General features: G+C 54.3%; 1 protein-coding gene across 1 annotated transcript; it reads right to left on the bottom strand.

Moving 5' to 3' along the window:
- Window positions 1-1,375: 1,375 nt before the first annotated feature.
- polh (polymerase (DNA directed), eta) lies at window positions 1,376-12,782 on the bottom strand. The gene is made up of 11 exons (XM_055636132.1): window positions 12,727-12,782; window positions 11,726-11,875; window positions 9,886-10,020; window positions 9,363-9,589; window positions 8,767-8,939; window positions 8,431-8,534; window positions 7,559-7,678; window positions 6,947-7,070; window positions 4,596-4,661; window positions 3,931-4,103; window positions 1,376-3,729 (listed from the first exon to the last, which is right to left on the bottom strand). Exons 2-11 carry the CDS (start codon window positions 11,866-11,868, stop codon window positions 2,952-2,954), a joined length of 2,043 nt encoding a protein of 680 aa, XP_055492107.1. The 5' UTR covers window positions 11,869-11,875; window positions 12,727-12,782; the 3' UTR covers window positions 1,376-2,951.
- Between the last annotated feature and the right edge of the window lie 1,311 nt (window positions 12,783-14,093).

Here is a 14,093-nt window from a genome sequence, read left to right as displayed (position 1 = left end):
TGCAGGAGTAGTTCATTTGGACCTTCGAGCCAGCACCGCCATTCAATATGATCATGGCTGATCATCGACCCGAAACGTTGCCTATTTCCTTCGCTCCTAGATGCTGCTGCACCCGCTGAGTTTCTACAGCATTTTTGTAACCTTCGATTTTCCAGCATCTGCAGTTCGTTCTTAAACATCTAAAATCAGTATCCCGTTCATGCTTTTACACCATGTATGAATAGACGAGTGTTGCTGTCTGACAATTGGGAGGTTGATAGGCTGAGCTGAGCATGATGGGCTGAAGGGCTCACAGAGATTCCCCAATCAGTGGGGTTTTGTGTCAATCAAGAGTTGAATGATGAAGAGGCATGCATCTGGAATCTTGAGCAAGGATAAACAAAGTGCTGGAGGAACTCAGTGAGCCAAGCAGATTCTGTGGAGAGAAATGGATAGAGCCACTACCCAGTGTCACCGAGGTGCTGTGGGCAAAGATAAGAACCGGTTCAGCAGCTTGGGTGGGGCAGCAGCTGATGCAACTCCTGTCAGTCTGTTCCTCGCTCACACTCGGCTGTGTCACGAAGCAGCAGCAGTGGGGGCGGAGTCTGCAAAACGCCAGCAGGACAAACCAGGAAAGCAGGAAGGGCTATGGCAAATCCGCCCACTCTCCTCACCTAGAGCTATGCTTTACTGAATGGAAGGTAAACTTACAATCCTCGCCCAATTGTCAGACAGTAGCACTATCATCTATTCATCCCATGGTGATAAACAGTGCACTTTAGTTTAGAGATGCAGTGTGGAAACAGGCCCTTCAGCCCACCGAGTCCATGCCGACCACCCATCCCTGCACACTAATGATATCACACACACACCAGGAACAATTTACAATTATACCAAGCCAATTAACCTACAAACCTACCTGTCTTTGTAGTGTGGGAGAAAACTGGAGATCCTGTAGAAAACACATGCAGGTACAGACTTCGTACAGACAAGCACTCGATAGAACCCGATTCGCGCTCTGTAAGGCAGTAATTCTTTTTTTTTTATTTTTTATTTTTTTTTTTTTTATTTTTTTATTAGAAGTACGGTAAATTACAATTCTACACAACACATATATCTTAATACATTTTTTGTACCGCTTCTTTTTTTTTTTTTTTTTTTAGAGCTTTAAGAAAAAGGTAGAAGTTAGGAAAGTAAAGAAAGTGCAAGAGAGTCGTGCAGTGCAAGAGTGTAAGGAAAAGAAAGCCCCTTAGAAAAGAAGTTAGAGAAGGAAGTAAAGTAAGAAAATAGACCCTAGAAAAGAGAGAAAGAGAAAGTAGAAACAATCGCTCTATTATAACATTAAACTCCGCAGAAAGGGGACTACCAACCAAGTCTGTTTTACCTCCCGTTACCAGGTCCTGATTCCGCTTATTTATATATTTGTTTTTTTTTTTTTTTAGGTTACTATTGCACCTCATGCTTGTAATAGGTCCAGAAACATAGACCACGTCTTTTGAAATTGGTCTGCTTTACCTGCTAGGAGGAATCTCATCTCTTCCAGATGTAATGTTTCAAACATATTTGATATCCACATTTTTATTGTTGGTGTCGGCGCATTTTTCCAGAATTTAAGTATAAGCTTTTTTCCCATTATTAGCCCGTAATTAAATAAATTCTTCTGAAACACGTTTAATTCAGGGTTATCTTCCGATATTCCGAAGATAATCCATTCTGGTTTTGGTACCAGTTTTATTTTGATCAATTTCGAAAAAATATCAAATATTTCATACCAGAATTTTTGGATTTTTGTACAAAAAACAAAAGAGTGCGCTATGGTAGCTTCTTGACATAGGCATTTATCACAGATTGGTGAAACATTAGGGAAGATTTTATTTAATTTAGTTTTTGAATAATATAATCTATGTAATGTTTTAAATTGGATGAGCGTATGCCGTACGTTGATCGAACATTTATGCACCTGTAGTAAATGATTATCCCAGGTCTCTTTTGAGATTTTTATATCTAATTCTTGTTCCCAATCTTTTCTAATTCCATCTGTTGTGGGTATTTCTATGTTTAAAATGATATTATATAAATACGATATTAAATTAGCTGATTCCGCCTTGGTCTTCATTGCTTCATCCAATAAGTCGGAAGACATCTTATGATAGTTTTTTGTGTGTTTTTTCAGATAATCACAAATTTGAAGATATTTAAAATATTGGTTATTTTTCAAATTATATTTCAGTTGTAGTTGTTGAAATGATAGTAGATTCCCTAATTCATACAGATCTTCGAGCGTTTTAATTCCCATTCTTTCCCATTGTATAAATGATTTGTCTATGATTGATGGTTTAAACGATGGATTATTGACTATTGGTATTAAAAGAGATAGGTTTCTTAATTTTAAAGCAGTAATTCTACCGCTCTGCTGTCCAGCAAATCCATGGGTTCTCCACATCACAGAATAGTACACAAACAGACCCTTCGGCCCATCGTGTCTGCACTGACATGCCCTGGGGGGGACTGTACAGATTAACCTCAAACAACCACAGAGGTGCAAGAGTGATCACTTCAACAGCAAGGGAGCAGCAGCATTCAGGAGCTCCGGTAAAACAAGCCAGAAACATCAAAGAGAAACCACTCAAACACTCCCCACTCTTCAATCCTGTGAATCACTGAACATCTCAGGAATTTATATCAAAAATACAATACTTTAATTACACCCACATCTGATCTGATCTCATGCCAAAGTATCAGGAAATGGGGGGACATTGTGGAGGCCAAGTCAGTGGATATTTTTAAGATTCTTGATTAGAACGGGTGTCGGGTTATGGGGAGAAGGCAGGAGAATGGGGTTGAGAGGGAGAGATAGATCAGCCATGATTGAATGGCAGAGTAGGCTCAAGGGGTCAAATGGACTAATTCTGCTCCTGTAACATGAACTTACGGCTCGGGACCATGTGCCAAAACCCCGCCCCCTGCCTGTTCTAGGGAGGTGCTTTCTGAAAATACCAGTCCAGGGTCTTGCTGCCAGTCCGAGCCCGCTTGCCCAGACCCCGCAGCTGGTCCACTGCCTTGTGCTTGGTCTGGGCCGGGGGGCTGGGAGGTGGGAGAGTCGACAGGGACCTCTGGAGGTCCAGGGCAAAGTGGAAATCCTTGTGCTCTGCCACTTGCCTGGGGAGGGTGGACTGGCCGCACCTTGCACAGCGCACCAGCACCTCAGTGGGGAGACCGGGGCTCAGGGGAGGGTCCACTGGTGGCTGGCCAGGGGATTGGGCCAGGGCCTTGCGTTTGAAGAACGACACGCCTGGAAGCTCCATCTCTGCAGGTCCTGTACGGTCACTGTCTCTGCGGCCCAGGGGTGGTGTGTGAGAGGGGGAGGAGTGTGGAGAGGGGCTGGGGGGTGTCTCAGGGACAGGTGGTGGTGTGGGTGCGAGGGGTGGGGGGGAGGTGAGGGGTGCAATAGAGAGTGAGGAGGGTTGTGCGGGGAAGGTGTGTGTTACAGGGTCAGGGGAGGGGCAGGTTTTGTCGGTGGGGGCATGCATAAAGAAGGATGTGATGGTGCCAGGTCTGTGGGCTCCCTCTGGGCCCAGTCTTCTCACCGGGCTCTGGGCTCCCGCAACTCTCCCTGGGTTCGGCGCTGCTCCCGCCCCAAGGGACTGGGAGGAGGAGCTGGTCAGGAAGTCAGTGATGCCACGGGCCGAGGCCACCGAGGTCTCGAAGAAATCCCTGGCCACCAGAGAGAGGCCAATCACGGGGGGCGACCTGTGGAGTGACAGACGGAGACAGGGTCAGTGCACCGGGACAAATCGCCACGACCGACCCCCCGCATCAAATCCTTCTCCCCCCCCCAGACAAACTCCCCGACAGCCAACCCCTCCCCACTGACCCCCACAGTCCAAGACCCAGCCTCCCCATCCCCTCTCCCATCCCCACCTCCAGCACATTATCCCCCTCCTCACTCACCAGGCTGCCTGAGGGGGGTGGGCCGTGTTGAAGGCCTGGATGAGGGTCCAGGCGCGCTGGGCCAGGCGGGGGGCATCGGGCCTGGCCAGGGGGCAGCAGCGGGAGAAGCTGCGCGACTGGTGCTCCTCATGCAGCCGCAGCCCCACCGCCAGCTGCCGCGCAGTCCGCCCATTCTGCAACAAGGCGCAGAGTGAGGGGAGTGGCCCATCCCCCCCCCCCCTCCCCCATGCAACCTGCCTCCCCGGGGCACCCAGCCTCTGGTACCCACCACCAGGGCAGGTTCAACCCCTCCACACCAGAGGTACCCCCACTGTCAAGGCAGTCCCCTCCCATCCAAACCCACACCCCAGCTCACCAACACCCCGCCACTCAGACCTGGCCCCCACTCCCAGGGCTAAACTCACCCCAGGGTACCCGACCCGAGGACACGCATCTTCCAGCCTCCGCCATCCCAGTTACCAACCCCCTAGCGCCCACATCACAGGGATACCCAACCCCCCACCACCCATAGCCCAAACCTGCTCCACACCGCGAGGGAGTGGAGTTAGACAACCCTGAGGGGAGGAGGGGGCACCGGCAGGGGGAGAGGGTCTTTGCGGAGGGAGTGTGGGTGGTACTCTGCCAGGCAGGCGACCAGATATTGTGGGCATTAACCAACCACCCACCTGCTGCTGATCCTGGAGCAGTCTTTCCTCCAGCTCTGTCGACAGCTGCAGCAGCCAATGCTTCACCTGCACAGGAGGGACAAAGGTCAGCACCATCCCAGCAAATGGACAGGTGACCCCTCCCCACCCCACTTCACACCACCAGCCCCAACCTCAACACCCACCCCACTACCCTACCCCTACACCCAGCACCCCACCCACCACCACCTGTGAGGTCCTGTGAAGCAAATATGGCTCGTGTCAGCAGAAGATTAACAAGCAGGACCTCGAGGGTGGTGATCTCTGGGGTTACTCCCAGTGCCACGTGCCAGTGAGGGTAGGAACAGGAAGACAGGACAGATAAATGCTTGACTGAGGAGTTGGTGCAGGGTGCAGGATTCAGATTTTTAGACCATTGGGATCTCTTTGATCTATCCTTGCAGGGAGGTTTGCTAGTGCTACTTAGGAGGGTTTAAACTAGAGAGGCAGGGGGTGCGAACCAGAGTGAAAGGTCAGAAATTGGAAGGAGTCATTGGAAGCTTGAATTGAATTTCCTTTAGCTCTTGAGGTTAGGGACCAGTAAGTATCAAATGAAGGACAGGTGGGGAGAGGGGAAGGAATATGGTGACACGGATGGACTGCAGTGTGTTTATTTCAATGCCCGGTGCTTTGTGGAAAACACAGAGGAGCCTGGCCACTGATGAGCATTTTGGGGAAAGTGATCAAAACTCAGTAAGTTTTGAGGTTATTTTGAAAAGGGACAAGGCTGGACCTGGCAGGAAGTTACTAAATTGGAGTAAAGCAAATTACAAATCCATTAGGCAGGACCTCTGGCATGTTTGCTGAGAGCAATTGTTAATTGGTAAGTCCACATCAGACATGTGGGGGTCGTTCTCAGGCCAGTTTATCGAAGTTCATAGCCGGCATGTTCCAGTAAGGAGGAGGGATAAGGATGGTAAAGTAAGGGAAATTTGGATGACCAAAGAGGTTGTAAAATTGGTCAATAAGAAAAAGGAAGTGCTTGCAAGCTAGTCTGTAATCCGACAGGATATTTGATTGTAAAGAAAGGAGGATAGAATTTAAGCTGGTGATTTGTAGCCAAAAAGGGCTTTGCGGTACTAAAGAAAATCCCAAAGCATTTTATGCCCATATTAAAAACAGGAGTGTAACCAAGGAGAAGGTAGGCCCACTCAAGGATAAAGGAAGGAATTTGTTATTGGAGGCTGTGGATATACCTTGCATTTGTTTCACCAAGGAGGACATAGAGGACAGTGAGATCCGTGTGGAGAATACTAATGGGCAAGGGCAGCTTGAGAGGGGGATCTTATAGAAACTTACAAAATTCTTAAGTGGTTAGACAGGCTAGATGCAGGAAGATTATTCCTGATGTTGGGGAAGTCCAGAACTAGGGGTCACAGTTTAAGGATAAGAGGGAAGTCTTTTAGGACCGAGATGGGAAAATCATTTTTTACACAGAGAGTGGTGAATCTGTGGAATTCTCTGCCACATAAGGTAGTTGAGGCCAGTTCATTGGCTATATTTAAGAGGGAGTTAGATGTGGCCCTTGTGGCTAAAGGGATCAGGGGGTATGGAGAGAAGGCAGGGATGGGATACTGAGTTGGATGATCAGCCTTGATCATATTGAATGGCCGAATGACTCGAAGGGCCGAATGGCCTACTCCTGCACCTATTTTCTATGTTTCTATGAGATTCAGAAGGTGGTTCAGCTGGTTTTACAAAAAGGGACACACAGTGCTGAAATAACTCAGCGGGACAGGCAGCATCTATGGAGAACATGGATAGATGACGTTTGGGGTCAGGACCCTTCAGACTGATGGAGGGTCTCCACCCGAAACGTCACCTATCCATGTTCTCCAGAGATACTGCCTGACCCACTGAGTTAGTTACTCCAGCACTGTGTATCCTTTCTTATTTGCCAGGATTTGGGGGTATGAGCAATAGGAAGAGGTTTTCTTCTCTGGAATGCCAGACGTTGCAGCGAGATCAGGTAGAAGTATATAATATTATGGTAGGCATTGATAGGGTAGACAATGAGAACCCTTTTCCCAGAATGGAAAAGTTAAATACAAGAAGGCATAACTTGAAGGTGAGAGGGACAAAGTGTAACGGTGATGTGTGGAGGTTATATTTGCACGGAGGCTGGTAATTGCCAGGAGTATGCTGCCAGGGTGGTGGTTGTGGCATATAGGAGACTTTTAGAAAGGCATGTGGAAATGTAGGGACTGGAGGGATATTGATTATGTGCAGGCAGATAAGTGTTGGTCTTGGCATCATGTTCGGCACAGACACGGTGGGCCGATGGTCATGTTCTTGTGCTTCACTGTTGTGAGGGAGGCTGTGTAATGACCCACCTGCTCACACATGGTCAGGGCCTCTTTGCCCATGAAATTCTTGCTGCACCCAATGGATTTGGGGAGGTACCGGGGCCTCACCGGCTCAAAGTCCAGGCCCCGACACAGGTCAAAGAGCCAGCTCCTGAAACACAGACACAACCCCTTCAGCCCAGCTCCTGAAACACAGACCAAGATGCCCCATCTAAGGTAGTCTCGTTGGCTGCTCTTTTAAAAGCTATTGGGGGTGGACGGCATGGGGGGGTGCAGGGAGGGTGGGAACTTAGTCGGGGCAGAGGCAGGAAGGGGGTGGGAAGGCTGGGTGTGGTCAGCTGCAGAAGGGGTGGGGACGAGGTGTGGCAAGTATCAGGGTGGAGGCTGGGTAGGGACGGAGACAGGAGGGGAGGGGCAGGATGCGGTGGGGGTGGGAATGGGGAGACGAGGAGGAGGGGGATTGGCGTGGGGGGGGGGGGGAAGGGGTGCGCAACAGGACATAGGTCGTACTCTGGGGTGACCCCCCATCATGGGACTGTCTCAATGTCCACCATGCCCTGGGACCCCTTGATGCCCTCTACCCAGGGACCCCTTGATACCCCGTACCCTGCGATCACCGCTCGCTGTGCCCGCTCTTACCCGGTTTTGACCCCGAAGCTGGTGTGCAGCTGTGCCTGGGAGAAGGCTCGGAGCTCGCCCATGTTGTGCACCTGGAGGAGCTGTGAGACGGACTCCCCCAGCTTCCCGCCCAGGTTACGGCTGGTGGGGAACAGGAAGACAGATCAACAGTGCCGAACCACCCGCTGCCCCAGGCCAGACACCAACGGCACGTTTCCCCTCTCCCACCACCACCACACTCTGCCCCCCACCCACCCCCGCTCCTACACCCACACCCACACCCAACCCCCCGTCCCCACCCCCACACTCTGCCCCACACTCTGCCCCCACCCACCCCCGCTCCTACACCCACACCTACACCCAAACCCCGTCCCCACCCCCACACTCTGCCTTCCACCCACCCACCACCCCCACCTCTACCCCCCCCCCCACCCACCCACCACCCCCCACACTCTGCCCTCTACATGCCACCCCCATGAGCCCCACACCCCACTGTCCCTCGCCAAACGCTGCCCAACACACGCAGCCTGCATCACCCACACTCCCCGTCACGCACGCTGCCCACCGCAACTGTTCCCCGCCACACGGGGGCCGGGTGGGAGTGTGTTCCCATTGACGGGTCACAGGAGAGGGAGCTCCACTCACCCCCGCACGCGAGCATCAGGGAGATTTACACAAGTCACCCCCTCCCGGCTTTTACTCCTCACCACCAGTCCTGGAGGAGGGGTAGGAACCCGGAGCGGGCGCTGGCGAGGGGACGGCGGGCCCTGGGGGAGGAGGAGGGTGCCACGGGTGGGGACAGGCTTCAGGGGAGGAGGAGGGACGGGCGATGGTGGAGGGTGGGGGAGGGGGAAGGAGAGACGTTGAAGTAGGAGACCCGGACAGAGACTCACATGGTGCTGATGGGCAGAGTATCGAAGAGGCGGTCCACAGACTCCATGGGCAACAGAGTCTGGCGGTTCGGCTTGTTCAGACCACAGCTCAGCTTCGCCAGCACCTATGGACACGGCAGAGTGGGGTCAGGCTCAGGGTCACCCCTCCTCCCCGCCTGTCAGTCTTCCCTTAAATGGGCAAAGCCTGGAAGGTTGTGGACCAATTGTGGGCAAATGGGACCAGTGCATCTTGGCTGAAGGGTTGGCATGGATGCAGTGGGCCTGTCTCTGTTGTCTCCAGGCCCACCCCTCGGCTCCCCTCCCCACAGACGCGCGTCTCTCACAGTTTGGGTTTACCTTGTTGTGGGAGATTCCAGCTGAACACCTGTAGCCGGTTTCTGCTTCCACGGCTGCCCGCATCTCCTCCACGATCAGTGCCCCTGCTGTGAGCAGCAGCTCGGGGCTGCCATGGTCCCTGTCCGCGGGCAATGAGTCCAGCCAAGCCTGTAGCCCCTCCCGCCGCGCCTCCTCTGGGGGGTGGGGGTGTAAAAGGGATCATGGCTCACCAACAATGCCCACCCAACCCGACCTGTACCTCTCCACCCTGGCCAATACCCCCTCCACCTCTCTCCCTGCCGCACCTCCTCTGGGGGGGGATATAGGGGCAGGGGTCACTGACAATGCCGGTACCCCTCCACCCTCGCTCAAGCCCTCCTCTCACTGCAGCTCCATCAGGATACAGGAGGCTGACCGTGCCATCCGCCTTGGACCCACTGTCCCAGCACCTCACCCCCTCCCTCTCCAAACCATCCTTACCAGCCCCTCCCTCACCAGTCCCTCCCTTACTGCCGCTTCCCACACTGGCCTCTCCCTTCCTCGTCTGCTCTTCTAACCAACCCTCCCTCCCTCCCCAGCCCCCTCCATCACCCCTCCCACGGCCGCACCCTCGTCACCTCTGTGCAGGGCCGAGAGTGGTGGGGCCCGACTGTCCCTGTCCCGGGGAAATCCCTCCACGCAGGTGCTCCCGAGCAGGGTCGCCGCTTGCTGCAGGAGTCCCGGCTGCTTCAGGCGCCGGCCGGCCTCTGCCGTCAGGTCGGCGTAAACCTCGTCGATGCTGGCCCTCTCGATCACCGCGAAGCGAGACAGCACCGCCAGCACTTGCCCGCTCGCCTGCCGATACCTGCCGGGGGAGGGTTGCCGGATCAGCCTCGCCCACCCCCCGGAGAGCAGCGGCGGGCGAGGGGGCAGGGGTGGAGGTGAGGGGTCCAGGGAGAGCAAGGTGGGGAAGAGAATGAGGAGGCATGGAGTGGAGGGTCAGGGAGGGTGGGTGAAGGAGGGCATGGAGGTCCAGGGGTCAGGGGAGGGCATGAGGGAGGTTTGGGTGGGCGAGGTTTTAGGGGGCCAGGATGAGGGGATGGAGGGCGATGGGTCGAAGATGAGGGGTCGGGGGGGAATGAGGGGCAATCGCCCCCTTACCTGCTGAGGTTGGCCTTGCCGTGCGCCTCGGGGATCCGGGCCAATTGCAGGCCTGGGCACCTCTTCATGGCCTCTACCCCCCTCATGCCCCTCTTCACCCCCTGGGCACGAGCCTCGTAGCTGACGGCCACAATCCTGCAGAGAGGGAGCGGGGTCGTGAGCTGCGGTGATGCGGGTGGTGGGTGAAGCGGGGGGGGGGGGGGGGGGGGGGGGGGGGGGGTGGGGGGGGGGGGTGGAAGCTTGAGTAAAAAAACAAATGGCTGGAGGAACCCAGCGGGTCAGGCAGCATCTGTGAAGGGAATGGACCCTTCATGATTGGAGCGGAGGAGATCCAGCTGGTAAAAAGAGGTGGGCAGTAGAGGTTATCTAAAGGTGGATAAATGTGGACGCAGTTCCCCGTGGTGGGCTGATCCAGAAGATTAAGAGGCACGGGATTCACAGTGACCTGATCATAGGGATTTATTACTGGCTTACTGACTGAGGGCTGTGGTGGAAGTGCGATATTCTGGCCACCGATCTATGACCAGTGGAGTTCCACGGGGATTCCTGCTGGGACCTCTGTTATTGGTAATGTATAAATGCAGATGGATTGGTCAGTAAGTTTGCAGATTACACCAAAATTGGTGGAGTTGCAAACAATGAACAGTGAAATGAAATGGCTGGGTACAGATCAGTTACAGATAATAGCCGAAATGAGGTGTTGCGCCTTGGGAGGTCAAATGTAAGGGGAAGGTATACAGTTAACGTCAAGACCCTTAACAGCATTGATGTACAGAAGGATCTCGGGGTCTCAGTCCATAAAGCATTTCTTCCTGAAGTAGATAGAATGGTGGCTGAGGCCCACCCCAGACCTCATACTGGAGGTTATGGGGCAGGGACGTGTATATGCAGGACATGGAGGGATATAGATCATGTGTAGGCAGGGAAGATTAGTTTGAATCGGCACACACATCGTGGATTCTGCTGCTCCATGTTTGTGCAATTGGATTGTATACTACCCCAGTGGAACATGAAGTTCACCAGGATGCTGACTGGGGGGAAGAGTATCCATTTAGAGTAGAGGTTGGGTTGATATTCCCTGGGGCAGAGAAGGCCAAGGAGAGAAGGTGCACTGGAGTACTGAATTTACGAGGGGCAGATAGCGAAATGTATGTGACTTTTTTTCCGAACAAGGGGTCTAAAACTGATCAAGGGGTCTAAAACTATGTTTGCAGTAAGAAGGAGGGTTGAGGGGATCTGAGGTAGAATGTTTTCCTCCAGAGGATGGCTGGAATCGTTATCGCACTGCAAGAGGGGTGATCAAGGCAATAAGTGTCTGGTATCAGAGAAACATAGAAAAATAAGTGCAGGAGGAGGCCATTTGGCCCTACAAGCCAATACTGCCATTCATTGTGATCATGACTGATCATCCACAAGCAGTAACCGATGCCTGCCTTCTCCCTATAATCCCTTGATTCCACTAGTCCAATGCGGGTCAATGGGATTAGACTGGATGGGCACTCAATGGTCAGCATGGACATGATGGGCCAAACTGCTGTATTATATCTGTTTCGCCACTATTATATACTACAGAATCAGGATCATTTTTACAAACCCGGGATTTTATTAAACTGAATGAAGAAATTGCCTCTGATCCTGTTATAGAGAGGCGGGCCAAATACGGGCAAAACCTCAGCTAAAGAACTTAGTCGGTTTGGGCATATTGGGTCTGAAGGGTCCGTTTCAGTGGGGTAGAACTCGTTGACTCTGTGATCTCCAAACAATGATGTGAGCAGGGCACCCACACTACAGGCTGGGTGAGGGACACCCAAGGTCCAGGGGTATGGGTGTGTAGACTTACCCACCCCCCTGCCAGGTCTTGTACTGAACCACGGCGCAGGGCTTGCCCTTCAGCTCCGGGTTGGCCTTCTGTTCCACCTGTACGTAGAAGCAGTCCATGTCCACCAGCACCACCACCCGCTCTTTCCCCTTGTCCAAGGGCATCAGCAGCCTGGCACGAGGGCAGTGAGAACAGCAGCGGTTAGTTCTCACCCCCACACCCCACCCCTCACCCCAGACCCCCTCAGACCCCCCTCACCCCAGACACCCTCTCACACCCCCCACCCCTCAGACACCCCTCACCCCAGACACCCCCCCCGACACCCTCACCCCCCCTCACCCCTCACCACCCCCACCCCCCTCCCCAGACACCCCTCACCCCCGACACCCCTCCCCCTCACCCCAGACACCCCTCACCCCAGACACCCCTCACCCCGACACCCCTCACCCCCCCCCTCACACCCCTCACCCTGACACCCCACCCCACACCCCTCACCCAGACACCCCTCACCCCTCACCCCGACACCCCTCACCCCCCCTCACCCCTCACCCCTCACACCCCCTCACCCCGAGACACCCCTCACCCCACCCCTCACAACCCCCCCCCCACACCCCTCACCCCCGACACCCCTCACCCCCCACCCCTCACCCCGACACCCCTCACCCCGACACCCCTCACCCAGACACCCCTCACCCCACCCCACCCAGACCCCCCACCCCCACCCCCTCCCCCCCACACCCCACACCCAGACAGACCCCCACCCCACACCCCCCCCCCCAGACACCCCTCACCCAGACACCCCCACCCAGACACACCTCACGCTGACATCCCCCTCACCCCTCACCCAGACACCCCTCATCCCGACACCCCACCTCACCCCTCACCCCTCAACCCCCCACCCTCTCACCCACATTGCGCATAATTCAAGCTCTAATTTTCACCCCTCATCCAGACATCATTGCAGACATTCTACCCCACCGAGCCCACCCAGCACCATCCACCCCTCACCCGGACCCCACAACCTCTTCCCGCGGCCGCTGCACCCACTCGGTCCCGCCAAGTCGACAAATGCAAGTACGTCACCGCGGCCAGTGGGCGGACGTACTGACGTCGCTGGAGTCGGGGACGCAGGCAACGGTATCTTTGGGCAGCGGCCCCGTGTGGCGGGGATGGGGAGGAGCAGCGGCCCCGTGTGGCGGGGATGGGGAGTAGCAGTAGCGGCCCCGTGTGGCGGGGATGGGGTGGAGCAGTAGCGGCCCCGTGTGGCGGGGATGGGGTAGAGCAAGAGCAGTAGCGGCCCCGTGTGGCGGGGATGGGGAGGAGGAGGAGGAGCAGCGGCCCCGTGTGGCGGGGAGGGGGAGGAGCAGCAGTAGCGGCCCCGTGTGGCGGGGATGGGGTGGAGCAGTAGCGGCCCCGTGTGGCGGGGAGGGGAAGCAAGAGCAGTAGCGGCCCCGTGTGGTGGGGATGGGGAGGAGCAGTAGCGGCCCCGTGTGGCGGGGATGGGGAGGAGCAGCGGCCCCGTGTGGCGGGGATGGGGAGGAGGAGGAGGAGGTGGAGCAGCGGCGGCGGGACCTCCCTTTGCCTCAACTCCCGGGTCAGCGATGGCTTTGCGCATAATTCAAGCTCTAATTTTCAAACCCAAGTCGAGTTTATTGTCATACAAAATCTGCAAGTGCCAGAAATATCAAACAAAAATAGAAAACACCTTATATACTCAACAGGTGACACCAACATTTGCAGATTAAAGTGGTCAGTGAAGAAGATTGTCTAAGGACGAGATAGACTGGAAAATGGGCAAAGGATCAGCGGAAAAAGTGAAACGTGTCGCTTTCTGGTAAGTTAAACCAGGATAGGCCTTGCACGGTACATGGCAAAGCCTCGGGGTGTGTTGTGGAATAGGGAACTCGGGGTGCAGGTACGTAGTTCTTTGAAAGTGCCATCTCAGGTAGAAAGTGTAGGGTGAAAAGGTCAGGGTATTGAGTGCAACAGCTGGAATATGTGTCGGAAATAACTGCAGATGCTGGTTTCAATCGAAGAGAGACACAAAATGCTGGAGTAATTCAGCGGGACAGGCGGCATCTCTGGAGAGAAGGAATGGGCGACGTTTCGGGTCGAGACCCTTCTTTCTATACCTGTCTATACCAGTCTGAAAAAGGGTCTCGACTGAAACGTCACCCATTCCTTCTCTCCAGAGATGCCGCCGGTCCCGCTGAGTTACTCCAGCATTTTGTGTCTATCTTGGAATATCATGTTATGGACTTTACACGACGTTGCGAGTCCACATCTGGAGTGTTTTGTGCAGTTCTGATCACTCTGTTGCATCAAGAATGTGTTTAAGTGAAAGGGGTGTAGAAAAGATTCACCAGGGCAGGAGTGTGAGTTAAAAGGA

The sequence above is a fragment of the Leucoraja erinacea genome, chromosome 5, assembly GCF_028641065.1.
Source record: "Leucoraja erinacea ecotype New England chromosome 5, Leri_hhj_1, whole genome shotgun sequence".
Taxonomy (NCBI): domain Eukaryota; kingdom Metazoa; phylum Chordata; class Chondrichthyes; order Rajiformes; family Rajidae; genus Leucoraja; species Leucoraja erinaceus.
This window is presented reverse-complemented; position numbering and strand designations above follow the sequence as displayed.

What these genes read in the sequence shown, in the direction of transcription:
- polh (XM_055636132.1), bottom strand. Translation starts at nt 11,868, where the DNA reads ATGCCCTTGGACAAGGGGAAAGAGCGGGTGGTGGTGCTGGTGGACATG. An exon ending in AGCTTCGGGGTCAAAACCGG is followed by an intron (nt 7,071 to 7,558) that starts GTAAGAGCGGGC and finishes TCTGTGTTTCAG; the next exon opens with GAGCTGGCTCTTTGACCTGT. An exon ending in TGCTCCAGGATCAGCAGCAG is followed by an intron (nt 4,104 to 4,595) that starts GTGGGTGGTTGG and finishes GCCTTGTTGCAG; the next exon opens with AATGGGCGGACTGCGCGGCA.